Source organism: Trichechus manatus, unplaced genomic scaffold (genome assembly GCF_000243295.1).
Source record: "Trichechus manatus latirostris isolate Lorelei unplaced genomic scaffold, TriManLat1.0 scaffold00009, whole genome shotgun sequence".
NCBI classification, from domain to species: Eukaryota; Metazoa; Chordata; class Mammalia; order Sirenia; family Trichechidae; genus Trichechus; species Trichechus manatus.
The window spans coordinates 21,624,834-21,651,201 of NW_004443945.1; the positions used below are offsets into that span (position 1 = coordinate 21,624,834).

The window sequence follows — 26,368 nt, forward strand, 5'->3', positions numbered from 1 at the left end:
ACAGACACTGTGGAACACTCAGAAATCAAACCCACGTCATCCTCGAGAGCAGACGGTCGTTAGCAAAGGGGAGATGTACATTTGATCGAAAATGTATAAAATTTATAACAGTGACATTTTCAATATTAGGCCACATGATTTATTCAGTAGTTTTTATGTTCCCAAATTACAATTTATGTCTATTCGTAAGACTATAAAAGTTACCATTAGATTTGTCTGTGCTTATAAAATACCAACTTTTGTTTTTAAACTGTTATATATACTCATTAACACCAGTCTGCGACGAGTTACATAGAATCATAGGCACTTCAAAGGCTTAAAAAGACGTTTACAACTTAAATGCATTTTTAAGAACAAAAACTGATTTTTCTTTAAACCTCTACTTGTACCTTCAAATTGCAAGAAATTAACAAATACAGTGGCCAAAGGAATCTGCAGCAACTTCTCAAAATACTGTTAGCATCTTTGGGTTTGCTGAGGCTTGTCAGTAACTCACATCAAATCCTCCCAAAAGAAGATCTGATTAGACAGATATGACTAAACAGTTTTGTGGTAATAATCCGATTTTACACATTGATTTGCTGTTGCAAATTTGCCCAAAGCTACAGGTAATGGAAAACAAAGCAAGTGTAAAACGGATAGTCTGACACTTAAAAATTTATACAAAATGGAGGTTAAAGTTTACATACTTAAAAATCACATACACACTAAATTACCATTATCTGAATTATCCAAAGACAAATTGCACCACGACAGCTACAAAAGGCAAAGAGTTTTGTTTTAAGGGGACATAGGAGGAGGACAGAGGAGAAGAGGGAACAATAGATAAATTAATGACGACCAGCTTGGAGGGGTCAATCTGAGACATGCCGACAAAAATTAAACAGCTTTCATCTTTGAACCTTACGATAAAAACAATCACTTCGTGTTTGCGCATAAAAGTTTCAAACGATTCCATGAACATTGAGGGTTTTCATAACATAATATTTTGCCACTGCTATTCACAGAACACTGCAGATGTTAAGTTTTAATTTTACGTGGTTCTAAAGAAATACATGAAAAGTTTTAAATACAATGGGATTTTATCATTAAGGTGCCAGAATGGCTCTTTAATGAAATAAAAAAACAAAAAACAAAGCTCTTCATTATTCTATGCAAAAGCTTTATTTTTAAAAGTTCAGTGATCTCATAAATAGAGACACTAAGTGGGAGTTTTATGCATAAAACTCCTTAGTAGGTGCCTTCTGATAAGCAGCACTGGATGGTTTGCGTTCCCCGAGGTCATAGCTTCCTTCATCCTTCTTCCTCATGCGATACACCAACAGCAGGATAAGGAAAATTGCAAAGAGAAAGCCAATAACTCCGCCAGCAATGACAGCTGAAATATACCAAAAGGAAGCTTTCTTTTAGAAAGGATTCAAGGGTTACAGAAATTCGCTTTGTCAAGCTCAATCTACTTCTGCTTTTATAAAAGGCTTAATTTGAAAACCCTCACATTAAAAAAAAACTGGATTCAACGAAGCAACCAGGTAATTATGCAAATCTGACATTCCTCAGGAAGGTACAATACTTTCTTTGATCCGTATTAATAATACCACCCAAAAGCCTCAACAAGAAAAATCCGGCTGTGATCACAGCTAATTCCGTACTTTAAAATGCTTTAGTCTTTTCAGTACTCACATTTCATATTCTAAATCTTCTAATTGCTTTTTCAGTGAAAACGTAAAACATGATTTAATCGACTTAAAATTTTTAAGCATAAATATGAAAAAGCATGCAAATTTCCAATCTTGGATTTGGGACTATCAAGAATTAGGTGCTCTAGTTGCCATCCAAGGGACAACAATTAGTCTCTATTTGCCTGGAGTAACAGAGGAAGAAGGAGAGTCAGGAACAGCAGGAGGAAATGGAATGTGTGGCTAGATGCCTCCATGATCAACTGCCTCCATTACCATGAGACCAGAAGAACTGGATGGTACCTGGCTACCATTACTGAATATTTTGACTAAAGATTTCCATAGAAGAATCCTGATCAAAAGGGGTAAAAATATGGGAACAGAATTTCAAATTCTCTTGGAATCTAGATTTTCTAGAGCAACTAAGGCTGGATGAACCTCCAAAACTATTGTCCTGAGATAATCTTGAAACCTTAAACCAAAGGTATCCCCTAAAGTCTTAAAACCAAATAGTAGTTTAGCTTAATTAGCACAGAATGTCTGCCTTGAGCATTGTGCTCTTTTAAAAAACTAACTGTATGGAATGAAATTGACAACAGCAACTCAAAAAGTTAGATAGAAGCTTGGGGGCAGTGAGTTTATGTTATGGAGAAGGAATAATTCAGAAAAGGAGGTTGAGAATGGTTGTACAACTTAAAGAATTTAATCAATGTCACTGAATTGTACATGTAGAAACTGCTGAATTGGTGTTATCTTCTGCTATGTATTATTTTCAACAATAACAACAAAAATAATTAAAAAAAAAATCAAAGTGGGGAAAAAAGTAGGTGCTCTTAAATCTTACAAATCTTTCCCTTTAAAATCAAATGTTAATACTTTCATCAGATAAGTTACAATTAGAGACTACATTCTTACAGCCATGCGCATTACATGTGTAAAGTGTGCCCTCCTTCCCCTCCCAAAAAAAGATCTTTCCTTCTCTTAAGTTTACTTTGAAATGAGGGATGGCTTGGAGCAAGACTGATTGATCTTCACACACACCCTTCTCCACCCACGCACCTCCCAGCCCACTTGTCCTGGACTAATTCAGATCTTAACTTTCCTCTTCTAGGCCATCCTCACCCCCACTCCCACTTAAGGGTTGGCCAAGGAATAGGCCCAGAGGACCAGCAGAAAATAAAGACAACGCTTGCCTAACCTCTTGCCCCTCACGCTGGAATGAGAAGGGCCCTCAAGACTGCTTTCAGTAGGAAGGTGACATTCAGCAAGCTTTGCCTACACACACCTGAGTATCACTTAAGAGGCCAAGGTAAGGACCACCTCCTCACCTGAGCTTCACCCTGCTACTCACCTGCCAGGACTTCTTTTCGTTTAAACAGATTATCTGAGTGCTTCTCAGTATACACATTTGTATCCTCTTCAGCTGGGTCCATTTTTCTTTCTGAGTCCGACATGTGAACATTCTCCTTATTGACTTCTTCAGGTGACTGATATGGGAAGTAGGGAAAGATTATACATATAAAAAAATGTGTTGGGAAGGAGATATAATGAGTATATTCCAACATTCCTTTTCTTCATACAATGAATTTAGAAAAAACTGGAACCATCGCTTTAGATGAAGTTTATACCAACAGGTGAGTCCCATGATGGATTCATGTAGTTCCTGGTTTTGTATAACACTCATCAGATGTATATGCAAAGTGGATATTTAGTGAGTGCACAATAATCCTAATGACATGGTTAGGTTGAGTCGACATCTCATAAGACCTCTATTTTCTCACCACTCTTCTGACTTCAGGGAGTCTCTGGGTGGTACAAACAGTTAAGCGCTTGACTACTAGCTGAAAGATTGGCAGTTAGAACCCACCCAGCAGTGCCTCAGAAGACAGGCCTGGTGATCTGCTTATCAAAGGTCATAGCCTTGAAAACCCTATGGAAGAGTTCTACTCTGCATAGATGGGGTTGCATGAGTTGGAATCAACTTGACGGCAACTAACAACAATGACTTCTGACTTTAGGCCACCATCTCCCTCTGACTGCTTCAGTACAATAGCATTGCCCCAATTCTCCTTACTCCTTACTCCTTTGTCACTTTGCTACACACAGCATTGCTGATGACAGTTTCCTTTCAGGTGTTCTCTCCAAGGTGTTCCCCACACCTAACTATGCTCTTTCTACTCTTAGTATGCAGGGAGTAGTCCTGCCCAGGCCTACTCGGTAATTTTTCCCTCTACTACTCACTCTTTCACCTTCAGAGAACCCTGGATTAGGATTTCTGGGCGCCTGGGTTCTGCAATTTGTACCTCTGGGACTCTGACCAACTCATGGCATGTTTCTGGACCTCAGTTTCCTCATCTAGCAAATGAAGGGCACTTTAAGGTTCTTGGGCATTCTATAATTCTAAAGTATAAATCTACAGTAATAACTCTCACAGCCTCATCTCCAGTCAGCATCATGCTGACCTAGCCAGTGGCCTACTACAGGACATTAACTCTTGGCTGCAGCACCTTTAACTCTACATGTCAAATTTAAAAGGTAATTCACCACCAAATCATACTGGTTCACTTCTCTATTTCCATTAATTGTACTGCTATGCTTTTGGGCCCCCACACTTGTCTTTCCCCATTTTTCTCAAATTAAGTTCCTTCCTTGGAGTCTCATTTCCATAGCCTTGTTCAGGTCTTTATCACATTACACCCAAGTTCCTGCAACAACCTCATAACTGCCTGTGTCGGTTGGCTTCCAGTGTTCCCCCTCACCCCGCCCCCAACCCACCTCTTACATCCCAGTAAAAAACCCTGCCAGGTCAAGTTCACACTGCCTATTACTTAACAAAGATGGCTCTTAACATCTGTGCCTTGGGTCATGCAATTCTCCTAACTCCAATCCAAATAATTCACTTCTTTCATTGTCCATTTGTCCTTAATGAAGCCCTCTCTGATTGTTCACCTCTCCAAAACACCAGAACACTTTTTACAGTCTACCACACCAACACATACATCATCTGTTGCCTTTCTAATATTCAGCACTAATGCTAACCATCTTGGGTAAATGACACAAGGCTGCAGCAATGGATTGCAAACCCTGCCTGGAAAGCTTAAAAATAAATACATATGGGACCTACCACTAGACAGTCTATTTCAATTGGTCTGGGTTGGGGATCTGACATTGATTATTGTTGTTGTTTGTTTATTTAAAGTTTTCCTGACAATTCTATGGTTTGAGAACCACTGGGTTAGAGAAGTTCAGTTTAAATGAATTGACTATTCTCTATCAGACTGAAGTTCTTGTTGGCCAACACTATTGATGAAAAACACTGCCAACTCCACTGGGCTGTAGACTTTAGACAACAATCCTTTTTAGCTCTACTGCTCTCCCTAAGAACATGTAATCATCTCCACTAAACCAAACCCACTGCCAAGTCGATTCTGACTCATAGCGACCCTACAGGACAGAGTAAAACTGCCCCACAGGTTTTCCAAGGCTGTAAATCTTTACAGAAGCAGACTAACGCTTAAGCACTTTCCCATCAGGGCTTCTAGGAGTCTATAATAGTCTATCGTGCCATGGGCCCAGTTAAATGATTGATTGCTTTCTGGTGTTCATTCAAAATGGCAGTCTAGAGAGTTAAGAATTTAAGAAGGAAAAACCTCCCCTTCATGGCGTGCCTTAAGGACACTCTCATTTCCAGGAAGTACTACAAGCTAAACCAGGTGGATCCATATGAACTCCAGGGTGTGCTGGGTCTCTGCCTCAATGAACAGAATACTAGGCTGCCACTGAAGATTATATGTAATAAAGTGTGATAAAGAATGATTGTCTTATTTTCCCCAGCCCCAAGAAACTCTGTACTGCCTTAAACCTCAAACTGACATGACTTAAAAGAAGCAGAGGACCATAGAGAAATTATCTTATACGATATATACCCCAAATGCACTGTTCTCTACATTAATGTGATAGAAAGAAAATAAAGTCTCCCCAAGCCTTCATGTACCAAAGTGAAGCACAAGAGAGAAACTCACTGGCAATATTTTGCCTGAGCTTCTTCCATTATTTTCATGGACAGTCCATCACTAATTGGTAGGACAGACAACAGATCAGAGAATGGATTATCCAGGTTCTAATCTAGGAAGCTTTTCACGGCTCATCAGCACTGTTATAAAAAAAAAAACAAACCCAAACCCGTTGCTGTTGAGTTGATTCCGACCCATAGCGCCCCTACAGGCCAGACCAGAACTGCCCCATAGGGTTTCCAAGGAGCGGCTGGTGGATTTGAACTGCCAATCTTTTGGTTAGCAGCCTGAGCTCTTAACCACTATGCCACTAGAGCCCCAGAACTGTTACTAGAGGTCAGGAAAGGGAAGAGGAAACTCAAAAAAGTAGATATTGAGTCTTGTGACTAGAGAGAGGTAAACAAGTTCTGGTGGGGAAGGAGATGGATATAAACAGCTATTGTGATATTAGAGACCAAGTTTATCCATGTCATCTTCGTCCTATATTACGACAAATCACATTATTTCACCTCAGGTTTCTTGAGTCCCTAAAATCATCTGAGAGAGTTCTTGACATTGTTCGGTTCCCTTTGATTCAGCTTCTGATCCAGCAGGCAGGGAGAAGCTTGAATTCCAGGGGTCTGAGAGTTTGGAAACGGAAGGTCTCCACAGAACTGGGCCCACCAAGTACTGAGATGAATGGAAGGCACATTCATTTTTTAAATTAAAAAGTTTTCTTGTATGGAGGCAGGGGCGTGACTAAGAGAAAATCATTCTGAAGTAAAGAATTAATATGAAATACCTTAACTCTCGTATATATGTGTAACATGAAATTATAAAAAGGCAGCAGGAATGATTTAATGAAGCCAATTAAAAATGTCACAATCATGTCTGGTTGTCTGGATGCCACGGAAATATAATGGAAAGAACAGGTTATGAACAATGCGCTACTTAAACAAATAACTGTGTTCTCTTTTTGTCACATAAATTTACAACAAATTAGATAGAATATCTTCAACAGTGACATAAATGCCACTGTGAGACTTATTCAAAAGCAAAACGTATACTAATGGTATCCTAGAGGCAATGTTTAATTCAGCTGTACCATGTAACTACAAAATGGAAAATTTAATCACTATTATTAGTAAATGCTATCGGTGATCAATATTATCACTGTGAGTACCAAGAATAGTGTTCGACGTACAGTAGCACTTAATCTCGCTTGAACAGATGCTCATCTGCCAAATGCCCATCTTCTTCATCGTGATCTGATGCAATTACTTCCTTAAGGGCAATTTTTTAAAAACTTAAATCAATTTTCAACATGCTGTTTTCAACAGACCAGAACTCTATGTCAAATTAGGTTCTGCTTAGGATACAATTCTTTATCACTGAAGACAAAAATTCACCCAGGAGAGTTTCTTACCTCAAGCGAGCAAATCCTAGTGGTCACCGACTTCAAGAGCTTCAGCCATGATAGGCAGTCGAATAAAATGTGGTAAAAGTCATATATATCTCTCAAAAGTCACACTGGATAACTGTGTCATACACACACTGAGACGCTCAGCCAGTCTGCCATCAATTACATCTGTTACTTTTCATCTCTCCCCTTCTTTCTTCATTTATTCAACTTACACATTCATGGAGTAGCTACCACGCGTGGAGTCAGCACATGCAAGGAATGGCTACCTCAGTACTTGGAGCTTCTCTTTTCCTTCCTACCACTGGCCTGTGAAGTCAATCTATCCCCAACACTAATGGACCCTTCTTAGCACTCCAGCCTGGAGAGGGTTGACTTCTTGGCTGTTCCAAATCTGCAGAAACCCAGCATCTTGGTCACATGCACTAGAAAGACTGACCAGGAGGAAGAGGAAGAAGAAAGGTACTCTGATAACTGTGGGAAATGAAGTGCTTCTTCCTCCAGAGAAGGCCTGTCACTATGTTCATGATACAGTTTTCCACATCCTTTCTGCTGCTAAAACTTGGCAGCATCTCACTTCTAATCAACAGATGGAGTAAGCTCTGTTAAAAGGGACACTTCTAAGTTTTCATAGGCTAGCCTTGAACCATGTACAAAGTCTACTGCTGCAGGTTATTACACATGCTCATTAAACATAGGTGAAATGGTTTCGCCTCTACTGCTCCACCAAATTCAAGTAAGGCTTATGGAACGCTTACTAAGTCTCAGGTGCCAAGCTACATGCTGTCATGTTTAATTGTTTCAATGGCCCATAAGGAATGAATAGAGAAGATGAAAAACTTGACCAGCTCCAGGATTTAAAACCTAGGTCTTTTTCAGACTAAGGCATTTTCTAACTTAAATAGCTTACCTATTAGTGGATGGTCAGCTAATTGCAATATTATGCTAACAAGCCCAAAATCATGAGTCTCTTATTTTTCATTAGCAGGTAGCTTTGCTTTGTTCTAAGGCCAAAGGCGTATTCCTGTAAGTCAGCTCTCAAACATGAATGCATACAGATGCACACAACAAACAAATAAAAAAAACCCCAAAGCCACTGCTGTTGAGTTGATTCCGACTCATAGCAATTCTCTAGGACAGAGTAGAAATGCCTCATAGGGTTTCCAAGGCTGAAAATCCTTACAGAAGCAGACTGCCACATCTTTCTCCCGTGGAGTGCCTGGTGGGTTCGAACTGCAGACCCTTCTGAGCACTTCACCACTGTGCCACCAGAGTTACTCCAGATGCACCTAGATTCATCATTATCATTAAAAGAGTTCAAAGTTTATATACTACTGATGGCAGACGTGAGGAGACTCAGAAATGACTAATTGAGACTAGTTTCAGCTCAAGATGTGACTTGGAATCTCCTTACTCTATAACCTGTGGAATATGTAAAGTTTACAACGGTTTTAACTTAAAACCTCCTTTATGAAATAAAACCAAATTTTCTTGGCTTAAGCTAAATAAACTGAAAAAGTTTTGCTCCTTAACTGGGTTGTGAGTTCCTTGAGAAGGAACACCGTGTAAAAAATAACGGTTATAAGGCAGGTCTGGTGTGATAAAAGTACTAGGTAGGTAAATTAGTCAAAACGATCATAAAGAATAAGGAAAAGTCATTTACAATAATATAATGGAAAGACCATTTGTCCTTCCATAATGTAAAACAGAACCTCTTAGAAGGCGTATTTTGTACACTATAACCTGAACAGCACTTACAACAACCTGATAACACAAATGCAAAACAAAACACACCTTCGTCTGAGCAGGTATCTTGTCCTGAATTTTCAACGTCGTGGTTTCCACTCTTGGAGCAAGACTAGTGAACGGTATCTTTGGAAGCGTTCGAGATGTTGTCATCTCTGGACTCTCTATGTTCTCATCAGCTCCTGGAAAAATAAGCAAAGATGAGCTGACAACAAGAATCAGACTTCTATGTTATCAGACAATATTGTCTAATGTTGATACTGACAGAAGCCGTATCTGCTCCCCAAGAATTCAAGCACAAACTTTCCTTCAGCCTTCATTGAGATAAAAAATTATTTCAGAGCGATCTTTGCCTAGCCTGGCAATTTTTTCTACAATATGATCACCCTGAACACTCTCAATTTGCCTTTGTTTCACTTGTATGTTCAGTCTCTCCTGCTCAGTAAGATTTCCGCCTATCTACATGCAAGCACGCTCCATTTTCCACACAACAAAAAACACAACATAGCAAACACAACAAAACTATTAACAACAAAAAACACATAAAAACAATAAACAAAAAAGAAAACTCTCCTATAGCTGACCCTTTAATTCATGCTTAATTCATGCTAAACCCTCTCCCGTTTTTATAGCCAAACAGTTAACAATGGGCTTGTGGATATCTTTAACTGCTTTCCTCACCATCTACTTGACTCTCTGCTCTTCTCCCTCCAATCAGACTCTCCTCATTGACAAGGAGTATGAAAACTCTAGCTGAGGCGCTTAGCCTGACCAAAATGGCTGATGGTTAATTTAGCTCAAGCTCCATTTTGTTTTTCTTCTCTTCCAGCTACATAATTAATGACTAGAAATTTGCTGCCTGTGTGCTTCCCAGAGAAGCCCATTGTAAGCTCCAGTCTCTGAATTAAACTTCAGCCTGTCCTAAGTCCTCCTTTCTAAGAACAGAACCTGTGTAACCTCTTTTGAAACTTTAACCACATTCAGAAAACAACAGAAGGGGCAAAAATGTGATTCGTGAAGAAATGTTTGTCAAGATAGTCTCAGGAGAAGCAACATGCCCTAGGGAGAATGTATATGTAGATATTTCAGAAAATCACTTACTAGGTGACTCCAGAAAGCCTATGTTAAAAGATGGATTAGCTAACTTTGTAAAATTTTAGCTTGCTATTGTCCTGCTACTATGTGTAACCCCAAGCCCCCATGACTGTGGTCACACACTCTCTCCCCCACTTTTCTGTATAAAAGCTCACCTTTCTCTGGTAGCTGGAACACTTGGTACTTTGATCTATACTCTGTGTTTCCCGGTTCAAACTGTATCTCTAACTCTCAATGAAACTCTGTTTTTACTGTTACACAGTCACCTGTTTTACTCTTTGACATTGTCATCACACCACTGGTACTGTCTTGTGAAGGTGACCAATGTCCTCCAAGATGCCAAATACAATGGTATTTTTCAGAGTGCCCCTCCTCTAAACAAAACTAGCACCACTGGGCACTGTCTACTACCATCTCCTTTGATATGCCCTCTTTCTTTGGGCTTCTATGATTTCCTGGTTTTCTCCTTTCCTCTGTGGCTATTTCTAAGTCTTCTCTGTAGGTTCATCCTCCTCTATCTGGACTCACAATATGCAGAGCTCCTTAAGGTTCACTGGCAGGCTTCTTACTCACACTTTCTCCCTCACCCACGCCCACAGCTTCAATAAGCATCTAAATATAGATGGTATCACCTTCTGAAATTCAGACCCATGCATCAATGGCCTACTTGACATTTTCACTTTAATGTCTCAAAGGCACTATACAAGCCTAACATGTCCAAAACGGAGCTCATGATACCCACCTCCCTTTCCTTCACAGATCTCGTCTTCTCACTATGCTCCCATTTCAGTGACTGTAATCTTGCATTCTTATATACCAGAACTTTCTCTTCCTCACTTCCATATTGAACCCATCACCAAGTGCTGCTGATTTTATCTTCTTAATATCCTGTTAATATCCTCCATTCTAACACATGAATCCAAGCCACCACCTCCAGTGTGACCACCCTAAGCCAAACTGCTGTCACATGAACTGCCTTCTTCCTAATAACCCCTTTTAGTCTTCTGTCTACAAGTTAGCTGTGGCTCCAACACCCTGCTTAAAACACAATGCCCCACTGCTCTTGGGATAAATGTAAAATGCCTCAACCTAGCCCTGCATGGTCTGGCCCTGGCCTACCTTTCTAGCTTCGTTGGCACCATTTTCCCTATTGCTCCCTGTGCTTCAGACATGGTCTCCTGACCCCTCTGCCAGAAGCCTTAACCTAGTTAATTCCTATCTTGCCTCCAGACCTCAACAAAGGTCATACCTTGGGGAAGACTGCTTCTAGTCCTAATATGTTAGGCCAGAGTCCTTTTTTAAATAGTTTTTTAATACCGTGTTTCTTTCCCTAGTGGCATTGATCACAAGTTTGTAATTATGCATTCATTTGTATAACTACTGATTCAAGTCTCCCCTACTAGACTTGGAAGAAGTATAGCCAGACCGTTTCTTAGAAGCAAGGATGATGAGACTTGGTCTCACATACTTTGGACATGTTATCAGAAGGGACTAGTCCCTGGAGAAGGACATTATTTTTGGTAAACTGGAGGGTCAGCAAAAAAAGAGGAAGATCCTCAATGAGATGGATGGACACAGTGGCTGCAACAATGGGCTCAAGCACAGCAACAATTATGAGGATGGTGCAGGACCAAGCAGTGTTTCGTTCTGTTGTACGTGGGATCACTATGAGTCAGAACTGACTTGACGGCACCTAACAACAACTAGACTGGAAGCTCCATGAGAACAGGATTACATCTGTTTTGCTCCCTGAGTGCCTAACATAGTGCCTAGCACCTAATGGGCTCTGATTTGTTATTTGTTCAATAAGTGACTAACCACCAACTTTCCATCTGAGTACTGTCTTTTTTTTGTTGTTGTTTACCAGAATAACACTTACGAGTTTCTGACACTTAAATATTATTTTAATGTTGATCACTTGTCAAATTTGTAAAAATTCAATCTTAACTTCTGTAAGTCAAACTAACCTGTTGTCTCCAAGCCCCTTTGATTACCCTGGAAGAATTATTTGCAAATTCCTCAACCAAAAGAAAATGGGTATTTTTCACAGAATCATACTAATATAGTAAGCAGTTCGGAAAGTTAAGAGGTAACATGATGGAAATAGTGCAATGGCTATATTACTTTGATTTATTTTTTAATACGCCAACTATCTCCTTTAACTTCAGAATATATATACTCATTACATAGAGAAGAAATGGCAGGGTACATTGCAATAAATACAGGATTTGGCATTCAAAAAACTCAAACACATTATTGGTTCTGGCATACATTAGTGCTGTGATGAATGTGGGCAAGCAATGCTTGAGTTTCAGTCTGTTCATTTGTTAAATGGGAATAATAATAACTAGCTCTTAGAGGCTCAAATGTGATATATATTTAAAAGCATTCTGCACACCTAAATCGTTATGTAACTCTAAGTCATTAACAACGATAGGTCCAGAAATACATTGCTCTTTTATATTAGCCTACCTGATTTTCTATCAAAATTTTACATATATTTTTAATATATATTTAAATATTACATATTTTAAATATGCCTGACTTCTTCCTAAAATGAATCATTTTCTTACAAAGAATAAAATTTCAATGAGAAATAAAAAATTTCAATTAAGGGCTTACAAGACCCCCTTGTTCACAATAGTTACTGATATGAGTCATCAAACTAGGGGTGTGGAGAATTTGTTATGACAGCGAAGAAATCTGTAAAGCAGAAAATCCTCTCAAGCGATAACTTCTTAAGTTAGAGACAGATGAGTAATCTACTTCTCCAAAGTGGCTCTTCCTACTGTTTTAACTATCTTTATGAAAAAGATCAGTCCATTTGTCCAAACCAGAAACCCTTGACTACCTCTTCCTCATCCCTGACTTTTGGATCACAGTGTTCTCTTTGCCTGAAATATCCTACTTCAGAGCCCATTTCCACCTGGAAAACTCCTGTTTAGGCTATCTTGTCCAGCATCAGTGCCATCCTCCCCTCTCTGAAGCCTTCCTTGATCTCTCCATCACAGAGCTGTTTCTTCCTATGTTCCCACTGCTCATTGTACCTCTTCTTTTCTAAAATAACATTTTCTTCTATTTATAAAGAGAATACATGTTTAAAAAAATAAACATTCATACATGAAATCTGGAGATATAAAAATACACAAAGGAATCAATAAACTATCTCACTACCAGAGAAAGCATTGCTATATTTCTGACTGTTTTATTTACTGAAGAGTTCCTACCACCTAGAAAGATGTCTGTTCCCTCATGTAGTGGGTGTTAATGAATGTATGTTGAATGAATAAATATTTTCTTTATAGTTTCACCTTCTAATAAGTTTTTCATTTTTGACATGATAGTTCACTCTCCAAGAGTTCTTCTGTGCTCTTGGAATGTTCCTTTCTCTTCACGTCCTGTTCTTGTTTTACAGTTAAAGCATCTTCTCTTATCTCTCTGAATTTTTCTGTAAGTTCTCTTCTCCCTTTAAGTCTCTCTCTTCTCCCCATTTCTGGATCTCTATCTTCCCATTTTAAGTTTTTCATGAATGTCTGGGAAGCCTTGGTTGTCCTCTGATATTTAAGAGGAAAATACCAAAAAGCTGACTAGAAGCTCCGAGCACATGGGAGAAGTTTTGTCAAATATGGGCATCATCAGTTAAGATATAGCTGTGTGTTTTGCTGGAGAACTGCCATTGCTAGTATCTTTCAGTTGTTTCTATTGAGTTAGTCCAGTTCCCCAGAGAGGAGCCTCCAAATTCCCTACTCAGAGGGTAAAGGCCAGAGTGCCAGTTTTCTGGGAACTGATAGAAGACAAGTGGGGGATATCTCAGCATTGAATAACACTTAATCTAAGAACTTATTCTCCTTGTTTTCAATATGGAAACCCCAGCCACATCTGTGCCTGGTACTCTGCAACCCAGAGACCCTCTGTTTTACCCTCTTCAGATAATAAACCCTTATTTCTCTGAGGTTGAAGAGCATCAGTCCCTTTCTTTGCTGCATGAAAAAGGGAAAGAATTTGGGAACATAATATGTTTCTTAAACATACTTTCAACCAATCCTCTTGCACTTAGTCCTGCTTTTACCCTCTGTTTGGTGCCACCAATTCCTGGGCACAATGGGGATTCTGCTGCGTTAACTGAGTTGCTTCTTGCTTTCCCCACTGCTGGCTAACTCGGGCTTGTCATGTCTACTCAGACTGTTACTACTAGCCCCTCTGCTTTCCAGCTTTTAAAACTTTGTGGCTTTGCCCTCCTCTACTGTTTTGTTTGTCCTTATGAGCTTATGACCATTCCTTTATTGTCAATTTAGTGGGATGTTGGAAGGTACGTATGTTCAATCTGTCATCTTTAACCAAAAGCCTGTAATTAACCAAAAGCCTGTATTTAACTCTTCAATTTTTGTTATACAGCAACATTCCTCTGTAATGGTACCCATCACATTGTGTTTGTTGTTGTTAGGTGCTGTCCATGTTCTTGGGACACAGAAATGAGAGACAAAGAGATGAGAAATACTTGGTCCCTGTCCTCCAGGGACCAGGATTCTGATGAGAAAAATGCAGAAATGAGAAAAAATAATTGAAACACAGTGTAAAAGGAACCTTGGTGGTGCTTTTCGCGTTGTGTTACAATTATTTTTTCTCATTTCTACATTTTTCTCGTCAGAATCTTGGTCCCTTGAGGACAGGGACCAAGTATTTCTCATCTCTGTGTCCTAAGAACATACAGTATATGGCTCACTATGAATGCCTATGGAATATTTAAGTGAATGGCTGGAGGTTTTCATTTCACTGAAGATTGCACTTGAGTCCACATACGTAATATGGTCCCATCTCCCTGCCTCTTAAGTACCCTCTGGGCCTTCAGCCATTCCCCTGGAATGATTTTTTACTGGCTAGCTTAATGGGAGCTAGGACAGAGGAAACACTAGCCAAAATCCTGGGGGATCCCAGTGCCTCCAGCTAGAACAGGGCATCAGCTTTTAATTCTAGAATAGAGTTTTATGACACAGGAGGCAATATAGCAATGGACTGAAAGAGAACACATTCTCAAGTCTGACTCCCTGGTCCCTATCCCACCTGTATCACTTCCTAACTGTGTGACCTAGGGCAAGTTACTTACCCTCTCCGTGCCTCAGTTTTTCTCATGTGAAAAATGGAGCTAATAATAGAACCTATCCTTATAAGGAATGTTATAAGGATGAGAACAGTGCCTGACATACAGTAAGTGCTTCACAAATTTTAGTCACAGCTACTACTACCTTTAAGTTAAAAAACATCCCTGCACAATGCAAGGGAATTTCCAAAGTCAAGAATGATGCTCTTCCATTTTGTAGCAACAATCAGATCACGGCTAGAGCTGAGGCAGAAGCAGTGTGGGCACATGTTTAAGTCTCAGCTTGATCTATCTAATTAGTGGGTTAGGATTTCAAATGAGCCACTCCAACCCTCACTCCCCTGGATGAGGAGGGAAGGCAGGGCAGCTGGACTGTGCACCTGTTTTCTTTAAATTAAACTTAAGGACAATCTTGGCAGAAGTCAGCAAGACGACCTGGACAACCTCTACAGATGCCCTCCAACTTCTGGATTCTAAGATCTGTGAAATGGGGACAAGAAAGTGTCCATATTTATTTATTATTTCCTGAGACACTCTGACGATGACAATTACAAAGCAATTTTGAGGTGCTAAAAAAAAAAAAAAGAAAAGGCGCCATGAGTGAAAGATATTAATAGAGTTGTGGGCTATGGAGAACAACTCTTTTCACACTCATTCTGCATGCGTGATATATATCACTCTCCCAAGAATAACTAGGGCTATTTTTACATTAGGACTGCACTGTAAGCTCATTGTTACTAGGTCAGCCACCACCTCTCTTGTCTTTCTTAGACTTGCTGTTTTCCAACTTAAAACATTCACTCTTATATGGCTAGATATCTACCAAAGACACAATTGACTTTAATTTGTTTCTGGGTCACTCTGAAGCCTGGTCCAATCTAATCATCAGACATCAACCATGATTCTACAGTCAGCATAATGTTTTACATCTGTTTAATCTACAATCCTAAGCAAGAAAGTTCCTGAATAAGACTCTTCTAGCGTCCTGTTGACCATGTATTCCTGGCTCGACCATTAATTAAATATTCGTACAAGCTCTTCCTCACTCTCAGCTTCTCAGGGGCCATTCCTGGCCTGGGAGAAACATTTATGAGGTATGGTAGGTTGCAAAAATGGCTAGAATCCTTTATTCCCCACTGCATACACATCTTCTGTAACTTGACTTTGTAGCTCCTTCCATTAAGATACGGAGTCTAGGCTGGCCTTTTGACTTGCTTTGGCCAATACAATGCGGTAGAAGTAATGATGCGCCAATTCTGAGCCTACGTGTTAAGAGGCTTTGCATATTCCCGCTTACTCTCTTAGGATCTCCGTCTAATCCTTGTTAACAAATGACTGGCCTGCTGGAGGACGACAGACTGTATGGACCAGAGCCAAGTTAGCCCAGTTGCCCCAGAGTTATGACACAGTCCAGCCAAGATTAGCAAAGCTGCACATCCAACCTACAGCTGATCCCTGTGAGTGAGGCCCACTAAGCCCAGCCTAAATTTCCAACCTGCAAAATGAGTTAAATAAATGGTTGTTGTTTTAAGCAGCTAAGTTTTGGGGTAGTTTGTTCTACAGCATTACTGTAGTAATAGATAACTGATATACTGAGGGAGCTGGGGACATCACTATACAATTTTTTACTTGGCTGCTACATCTTCCCTCCTACTTTTGAGCAATACTCTAGGAATAAGAAAGGATAAGCCTTCTTGCTTTCATGTACAATCGTTAACAAGGGACAAGGAGTTTTTATGAAACTAGCATTTAAGGGATTTCTTTAAGGGTGGTTTCTATCACAGTCATTGATAGGCTTAATAATAAAATTAAAAGCTAATGTTGGAAGACCATCAACTATGTGCCAAGCACCAAACCCTAAGAGCTTTAGATGTGGCAACTCCTTTAATCCTCACAACAAGCCTATGTGGTAGGGACTATTACTACCTTCCATTTTACAAAGGAGGAAACTGAGACTCACAGCTGTTAAGCGGTGGAGTTGGAATTTGTACCCAAATTTTGACTTTGACTCCAAAAGACATGCTGTTAATCACTGGGCATCTTGCTAGTCTCCTTGAAGTAAATTCCAGTAAAGTATGTGTGCATGCACATGGAGAATGGAGGTGAATGTTTAGAAGCAGATAGCCTTACCTGAGCCTGAAGCAGACGCATAGTCATCATCATCAATAGGATACACTCCTGAAGCTTCTTCAATGGAGCTGTTGTCAAGGTACATGTCTTTATCAGATGTCAGCTCTGCTCTCTGAGAAAAAGAGGAGAGGGAATTCAGGATGGTAAGAGACTAAGAAACATGCTTATGTACCTTACTGTTCAGGTTTACACCATGGTGACTGACCCTCCCTGCTCCTCCTTTCCTCTGAGTCCATATTTCTATCCTACCCTTCCACAGGACACTCTGACAGCTGAAATTAAGTCAAGGACTGACCACAGACTAATTCCCCCAAGGGGAGCCTATATAGCTTAATCCAGTAGAATAAAGACAGCTCGGAGATGTAATGTCCATCATAGGCTGATTTTGTTACATCCCAGGAAACCTGTCTGCATTTCAATCCCCCCAATACTAGTTATAAGCCGTGGCAGGCATTCTCTTCATCACAAAGTCACTTTGAGATTCTTTTAATGGAAACGCTACAAAACTTTCAAATCACTTAAGAATTTTTTGAGTCTAGAGACCATAGTTTCGGGGGACATCTAGGTCAATTGGCATAACAAAGTTTATTAAGAAAACGTTCTGCTTCCCACTGTAGTGAGTAGTGTCTGGGGTCTTAAAAGCTTGCGAGCTGCCATCTAAGATGCATCAATTGGTCCCAACCTACTTGGAGCAAAAGAGAATGAAGAACACCAAAGACACAGGAAAATACTAGTCCAAGAGACAAAAGGTCCACATAAACCAGAGAGACTCCATCAGCCTGAGATCAGAAGAACTAGATGGTGCCTGGCTACCACCAATGACTTGCCCTTACAGGGAACACAACAGAGATTCCTGGATGGAGAAGGAGAAAAGTACGGAGCAGAACTCAAATTCACATAAAAAGACCAGACTTAATGGTCTGACAGAGACTGGAGGAACCCCCAAAACTACGGCCCCTGGACGCTCTGTTAACCGAGAACTAAAACCACTTCCAAAGCCCACTCTTCAGACAAAGATTAGACTGGACTATGAAACATAAAATAATACTCTTGAAGAGTGTGCTTCTTAGTTCAATCAGATACACAAGACCAAATGCGCAGCTCCTGTTCAGAGGCAGGATGAGAAGGCAGGAAGAGACAAGGAGTGGTTGAATGGACCTAAGAAACCCAGTGTGGAAAGCGGGAGTGTGCTGTTACATTGTAGGGATTGCAACTAATGTCACATAACAATATGTGTGTAAATTTCTGTATGAGAAATTAACTTGAGCTGTATACTTTCACCTAAAGCACAATTTAAAAAAAAAAGAATTTCTTGGGGATATATACAAAGATATTATGGTTCTTAAGGAGTCTCTGGGTGGCGCAAATGGTTAAGCACTTGGCGGTTTGAACCAACCCACAGTTACCTCGGAAAAAAGGCCTGGTGATGTGCTTCTGAAAGGTCACAGCCTTGACAACCCTATGGAGAAGTCCTACTCTGAAACACATGGGGTCTTCATGAGTCAGAATCGACTCAACAGCAACTAGTTTGTTTCTATTTTTTGTGGTACTTAGGCTAAATAATCAACTAAGGACCCGTCAAGGTCCAGCAAATGCTTTGCAGGCCTGGCCGTGCTCAGAGCATTATCGCTACAGACAAGAGCCCCCCAGCTGTCCAGGCATTCCAGAACTTTCTGCCACAGCCCACATCCAAGCTAGTGCCAGGCATGGCACCTTGCTTGGAGCAGTACCTGCGTTGCTCATCAGACAAGTGTGAAAGCCCACTGCGAGCCTGCTTCTGGGGCTCACTGGCTTAGCAGAGCCTTAATGACAAATACAGATAAACCCACATGAGCACATTCTTATTATATTACTGGCACTTGGTAACAGCACATCACATGCTTAATGTAGAGAGCGCTCATTCACTAAGTATACCAGTTCCACAGCTTCTTAGCTATTTGGTGTAAGAGTTTTAGTATTAAAATTCAACCTAATCCTGCCAAGAGCAACTTGCATGAATTGCAGGCAGAGTAGAAGTATACTATCTTAAAAAATGGTTTTAGAAAATTGATATTTTACCACTAGAATTATATGAAAGCCCAGAAACAAATAAAGCAGAATGCTAGCTTCTAAATGACATTTGTTTGGAAAAGCTCACTATTGTCCTATTTTTAAAAGTCAAATTAAATTATTTGTTTCTAACAGGCATTATAAAAAATGTTTCCTTTACAACATTGGCTTTCATTAGATTTCCTCTTAAAATAAAACCTTCTGTTCCGACAGTCACTGTGACGGGGACCTTCTAGGAGGACAGACAGGTCCAGCCCTCAATAACAGTACCACTTTATTCTCTCAAGTTTCAGCGGCTGGCTAGAGAGGCTGAAGCATTTTAAACCTGATCTCACATTCCCCACCATGCTTCAGTGCCAACTGACAGAAAAGTATGGGAACCCGTTTTGTGTGAGCTATCACACTGGCAGATTCTGAGGACTGAAACCTGAGGGATTGGTTTTCTAGTGGCCTGGCTTTTAGGCATCGAGTAACAACCTTGAGCCAATAACGTGCTGGAACTCTCTGCCAGAACGGCTGGAGCTTAACTCTGCAATCTGAGGCAGTCCTGAGTGACACCCATTCCCAAGGCTCTCACCATTCCAGGCCTAATTCCCAAAGCTTGTGAACCACATCAGGAGCCTGGTTTCACAGCTCTACACTCAACCTCTTACCAGTTGATTTCCAATCAACCTGACTCCTATTAGACTCAGCTCCTTTGAGGGCCAAGACCAGATCTCATCCAGCTTTAGTCTTCCCATCATCCCCCGTAACAGTGCCTGGCATGCGGTACGTGCTCAGTAAATCTTGCTTGGGCTGAACAACGTCAACAGGCTGAGCGATCTGTGCTCCCACCTAAAAGCTACTCTCCATCCCGCTTGCAATAAATTGTCCTGTTAACTTTATCTGGAGGACCCTCTCACTTCCCTTCTCAAATCATGTCTACTATGAAGCAAGCTCCGACTTCTCCCGCCCTTCTATGTCCCGTTTTGGATTCTGTACCATACAAACAGTTTAAGACATAAACTCTTCTTATTTTTAATTGTTTCACGTGTATTTCTCTTGTCCATCAGCAGATTACAGCTCAAAGGCAGGTCTTGATTGTACTCTCTGCCTTGCTCCAAGTGCTTGGCATGCTGTAGGGGGCTCAATAAATATCTGCCAGCTGAGATTACTTAAACAAATTGGCCTTTGACTCAGGTTTCAGAGTTAACATATGTCACACCACCACCAGGATCCCTCCTGTTAAAAATTTCTAAATTTTAAGCCCAGAGATCATCTGCCCAAGACCTCCTATACCATGCTTTGTATCTGCTTAGGTAACCTAGAGTCTTAAAAGCAAGTAAAAGATTCCTTTTACATATTAAAAAACCTGTTCTCCTTTTCTCCACACTGAAATGACTTTCATTTTCCCCTTGGCGCTGTCAAAGAAGTTTGATACGGCAAGGGTAATACTAAGATATTTAATCCCTCTGTGTAAACTGGATTTCTATTCATTAGATGACCCAGTTGTCCAGACTGACATATCTCTCACAATAACATGCAGATGGGCCCAGGATAACCAGCTCCTTAGGAAGAAAACTGTCAGGTCAATGTAACTATGAGACTTCGGTGGAGGTGAGAGTGTGTCTAAAGAAACTGGCTTGCCCTCGGTCACTTGGGGTCTGCAGGGCTCCAAGGTGGTTCTGGAGCTAACAGGATGTTTTAATGTGCTTAAGGATGGCTAAAAGTACGTGTTTCTCTGTCATCCAATATGGTGCAAATTATTTTGACATCAAACTAAAAGTTATCTCCCACTCTGATTTCAGGGGCACCAAGTACGTTGGACACATCTGTCACTTTGTCGTCTTGTGGTGGCTTGCATGTTTCTATGATGCTAGAAGCTATACCACTGGTACTTCAAATACTAGCAAGGTCATCTATGGTAGACAGGTTTCACTGGAGCTTCCAGACTAAGACAGACTAGGAAGAAAGGTCTGGAGATATACTTCCAAACATTAGCCAACAGAAACCTTATGGATCACAACAGAATATTGTCCGATATAGTGTGGAAGATGAGTCCCCGAGGTTAGAAGGCAACAATGGATTCAAGCATGTTGGTGATCATGAGGATGGCAGGAGACTAGGCAGCTTTGATGCTGTGGTACATGGGGTCGCCATGAATTGGAGCTAACTCAAAGGCAACTAACACCACCACCACCAATAAGTACACTGGAGGAATTACCAAGTCTTTCCACAGAGTCCAATTTAATGAGCAGGGTTCTTTTCATTCTGTAGCAGATAATGCTCAAAGAATACCTCTACTGTCTACCACAAAACAAAAAACTTTCCAAATATAAATTTCTTTTCTGAAGATTCTGCTGTCTGCTAAAAAGATTTTTGCAAGTTAACATGCTTGGAGCGGGAAATGAATTATGAACCAACATTCCCTGGGGACACGTGTATCTCAACACTACTGATTTTACACCCTAGCCAAATGAGGTCTGCCTCATGGAACAGAAAACCCATGGCCATACTCGGAGCATTCGCACTTGCTCGCTCAATGGCACAGAGCCACTGGACTAAAGTGGCTGGAAGGAAACGTGCAGAGGCATGAACCAAAAGTCCAGAACTGCAGCCTGACTGTAGGATTTCATAACTGGGCTGTTTAATTTGGGACTATTTCTGTGAGGCAGCGCCAGTACTGTTGGCTAACAGGGTTCAGAGTACAAGCTGGAAGAAAAACAAAGCTGGTCTTTCAGACCTTTTACCCCTTGGCTGATTCAAGATGTGAATACATGAGAGCAAAGGGAAGTTGTGGAAAGCAACTGGGTACAATGAAGAGGAAAATCTACTGCAGATAGATGGAGATTCTGGCTTTACACCATGGACCTGAGCACCAAATTGCCTTCACTAGACTAAGTTCCATAGAGGGCAGTGGTGGCTCAGTGGTAGAATCCTCACCTTCCATAGGTGAGACCCAGGTTCGATTCCTGACCAATGCACCTCAAACTCAGCCACCACGTGTCTGTCAGTGGAGACTTGTGAGTTGCTGTGATGCTGAACAACTGTCAGTGAAGCTCTGAGACAAAGACAGATTAGGAAGAAAGGCCTGGTGATCTACTTCCAAAAATGAGTCAATGAACACCCTATGGGTCACAATAGTCCAATCCCATTGTGCATGGGTCGCCATGAGTCGGAGGCAAACTCTACAGCAGCTATCAACAACAGTCGAAATTCCTGGCAGACAATGTACATCAGGCTTGGTTTTGGATTCACACAGGGCCTAGAAGTAAGGGGCAAGGTACATATTTGTTTGCCAACTCCATCCCTCCTTCTCTAGCCCGACTACTTCAGTGATCGCATCAGATTGGTCCTAGGGCTTCCTTTGTCTTTGAATCCATAATGCTCATGACAAAGTATTTGTGTTTGAATCCACTCTCCACTGTCCTGCCAGAGGGACCTTCCTTAAACTCAAACATGATTACATTACTCCTCTGCTAACAATGCTTCACGGGCTCCCCGTCGCCTACAGCTTGAAATAAGAACTCCTTTGTCTGGAAGGAAGTTATTTTTCCATAAGGTCTCATCTGCATTTCCAGTGTTAGCTGCTGCTGCTGCTTACTCCACCCAAACCCCAGGCTCCATGACAAAAGATACCACTAAGAGATCTGGGAGGAGACCTGGTGGCACAGTGGTTAAAGCTCTCAGCTGGTACGTGAAAGGTTGATGATTCAAACCCACCAGCTGCTCCGAGGGAGAAAGATGTGGCAGTCTGCTTCCGTAAATATTACAGCCTAAGAAACCCTATGGGGCAGTTCTTCTCTGTCCTGTAGGGTCACTATGACTGGGAATCAACTTGACAGCAATGGTTAAGAGATCTGATGACACCAATTTCCTTTCTATAAAACCCCTAAGAGGAAATAAGTTGCTTTAGAGATGGAAGACTGAGGAAAGCAATGATGATCTAGGCCTTGCATACTTGATAACGATAAACACTAGATTTCGATAAAATGATTCAGTCCAAACTTATGTGGCATTTGTAGTGAAAATGAAAAGAGAAAATGTTGATTCAATGTGTATTACAGACCACCAAGGAAGTGTACCATTCTTGGTTTCAGTGAGAAATGTCACAAACCTGTCCATTTTCTCAGCTAAAAAAATCTGTGGGATGGCAATGACCGCATCTACTTGTTTGATTTTTCTCAGTAAGTAAAGCCACGGAACAAACAGGTTTAAAAACACCAGTGTCGAAATCGTTTACTTAGAAATCTGAGGTCTTCCTAGAAACACTGACTACCTTACGTACTAGGTAAATGCCCTCCAAACACCTTGACCCAGTGCAAACCATGGCCCAGTGCAAACCAAAAGGCAGTGGTCAAGATCATTGAAGATCGAGGCAGTGACAGTTAACCTCCCTTTATAGTTTAAATTTAGGTTACTAACTAACGTGAGAAAGTAAAGCACCTAAATTTTACAGACACTACACACTTCCAGACCTAACACTCAGAAAATCAGCTTTGGACATAAAAAAATATCTGTGTGGCCTGATATTACATTTCTGTACTATGCCACAGAAAATAAATAGATGATGCCACCTTAGTTTGAGGATAAATGCTCATCCAGCCCTAATTTAGACTCAAATGTGTACTAACTTTTATGATGATTACAAAGTGCCAAACTGGCTGTAATTTTAGCTTATCTTTCCATAGGTGACTTAGGAAACTATTTTATTACTAGCTAACACACATGTAGATGAAATAACAATTAGCTAAAAATTTCTCCAGCACAGTCACTCAGAGATGATACGCCTAACCTTAAAATGAACTTTTGAATTCTAGCCTAGGTAGAGCTCAAAGGAATGTATTAATTTTAGAGTTTGACTAGATGTTATAGGCACCACGATGACTTACTTATTTCAAAAATGAAGACAAAGAACACAGCGATAAAGTAGCTCAAAATCATCCTATGCAATTGACGGCTAAACTGATGCTCAACGCTCCTGACACCTAATTCTGAGCCCTTTCTGCTGCACCATAATGCCCACGAAATGAATGATAACAGAATCATTCCACTTCGAATTCAAAAGGATTTGTCATAGCTCTGAAGAGTTTATTATGCGATAGTCATTTTGTGCTAAGCATTTTATATGCACTGGCTCATTTAATCATGACAACAGAATCTTCATCACAGACAAAGGAAGTAAGGCTTGTCCCAAGTCACACAGCTCAGGCATGGGGACTCTGGAGTCTGTGCTCATTGAGAGTGTTCTCTGTGCTGTATCTACCTCCCTTACCTGTTGCTGTCAAGTTGATTCTGACTCATGGCAAGCCCATGTGTTACAGAGCAGAACTGCACCATAGGGCTTTCTTGGCTCTCATCTTTACAGAAATAGATCACCAGGGCTTTCTTCCACAGCACCACCGGGTGGGATCGAACCACCAACCTTTAGTAGTTGAGTACAAACCCTTTGCACCACCCAGGGACCTGTGTCTGCCTCACCTCCTCTTCTTTTGCAATTCACACATAATCATAGTAAAAGGCCCTGAGAAGAACTACAATAAAGAACCATGAAGAACTTGGTTTATTTCACCATTTTCAAACTTTGGCTATGGAAATTCTCCTCCCAAAATACAGTGAAACCTGTGAGAGCTGGAACGTGGTGGGACTGCCTTGTTTTTCCGGGTCTCACAAGTTTCCCACCTTTGACACGGTGCAGTCATCACTTTTCTACCACCCTCTATTTAGCAGGAAATATTTGAGTTTTCCATCTCTGACAGGTTTCTACCTTACACAACTTCTGGCTTTCATAGGTTTTACTGTACTTTACTGTACATCTTTCAGAATTAGTGTTACAGGTTTAGAGTTCTAGATGAACAGTTTTTTCTCTGCCTAATGTTCTGTAAGTTCTTCCTATGGGGGATGCCTGCAGCCATACACATCCAACAGTCCTTCATTCATTTTATCTTTTTAATTGCACTTTAGATGAAGGTTTACGGAACAAACAGTTTCTCATTCAACAGTCAGTACACATATTGTTTTATGACATTGGTTAATACCCCCACAACATGTCAACACTCTCCCTTCTCAATGTTGGAGGACCTCTTTTTCTAGTGAAAATATACATAGCCAAAATTACACCATTTCAAAAGTTTCTACATGCATAATCCTTCATGCATTTTTAGTTTAATACTTTCATCTCCAACCATCAGGTGACCCATTCAAACTAAAAATGTAACAAAAGGAAAGAACCCTATGTTTATTGTTGGAAAAATATTGTCCTTGAATGTATGAAATATGACTGAGTTATGTAAGTTTACAAGCACATACTGTTGTATCTACAAGTTACTTATCTTAAGGGTGTGTTTACAGAAAACTACCTGGTACCTAACAATTGTCCCGGCTTACCCTACGACCTGGCATTTATATACTACATACAAACCATCCATGGAAAAACGCCATGATGTCAAAGGTGAGGACTCACATAAGAGAAAATTCTTCAATCCGTTACTTAAGAACTTCTTAAGAAAGGTCTTCAGTTCAGAACCGCTTCAACCGTCTACATTGTTGTTGTTGATAGTTGCCATTGAGTTGACTTGATTCCAACTTACGGCAAAAGGTCTCTAAGTCCTTAATTAGTTACATATAAAACTAAAGTCTCTTACTTTAAAAATCACTTCAACATACTGTAGGCAAAGTGGAGGATGCCTTTAAATTATTTACTCATGTGTTAATTCTGACAAAAAAATTCAGGTTTTATGAAGGCAGAAGCATTTTTGAGTGTGAAGGGTGAGGCCAAAGGATGAATAGAAAAGGACTGGTCATAAAAATGTCTAATCATAGACAACTATTGAGCAACATGACTGGTCCCATGAGGCTTTTGCAACAAACGAAAGCCTGGGAGATGACAGATTTTCTCCTGTATTTATTTATAATCCTTATAAGTTTAAACCACTCACTTGGAACTACGACTGTTGTTGGATTTTCCTGTTGGATGTCTAGTATAGAATGGAGTCTCATCTCATTACTTAGAATATGTCCCTCCTTGACCAGGTCCAGGAATCAGCACCAGGTCTGACACATGTTCTACATTCCCTAACACGTCTATCACGGTGTTCTACCAACAAAAAAAAAACCAAACCCAGTGCTGTCAAGTTGATTCCAACTCACAGATCATAGTGCTCTAGGAACAAGCATATGATAA

At 40.5% G+C, this 26,368-nt stretch overlaps 1 protein-coding gene across 1 annotated transcript in view; it reads right to left on the reverse strand.

Annotated features, from left to right (window-relative positions):
* Positions 1–116: 116 nt before the first annotated feature.
* SDC2 (syndecan 2) overlaps positions 117–26,368 on the reverse strand; it is a 132,306-nt gene continuing 106,054 nt past the window's right edge. Inside the window, exons 2-5 of the mRNA XM_004370754.2 lie at positions 17,158–17,269; positions 8,883–9,016; positions 3,028–3,163; positions 117–1,378 (exon numbers count right to left, since the gene is read on the reverse strand). Of these exons, the coding sequence (XP_004370811.1) occupies positions 1,215–1,378; positions 3,028–3,163; positions 8,883–9,016; positions 17,158–17,269 (546 nt within the window). The 3' untranslated portion in view covers positions 117–1,214. The remainder of the gene's footprint in view (positions 1,379–3,027; positions 3,164–8,882; positions 9,017–17,157; positions 17,270–26,368) is intronic.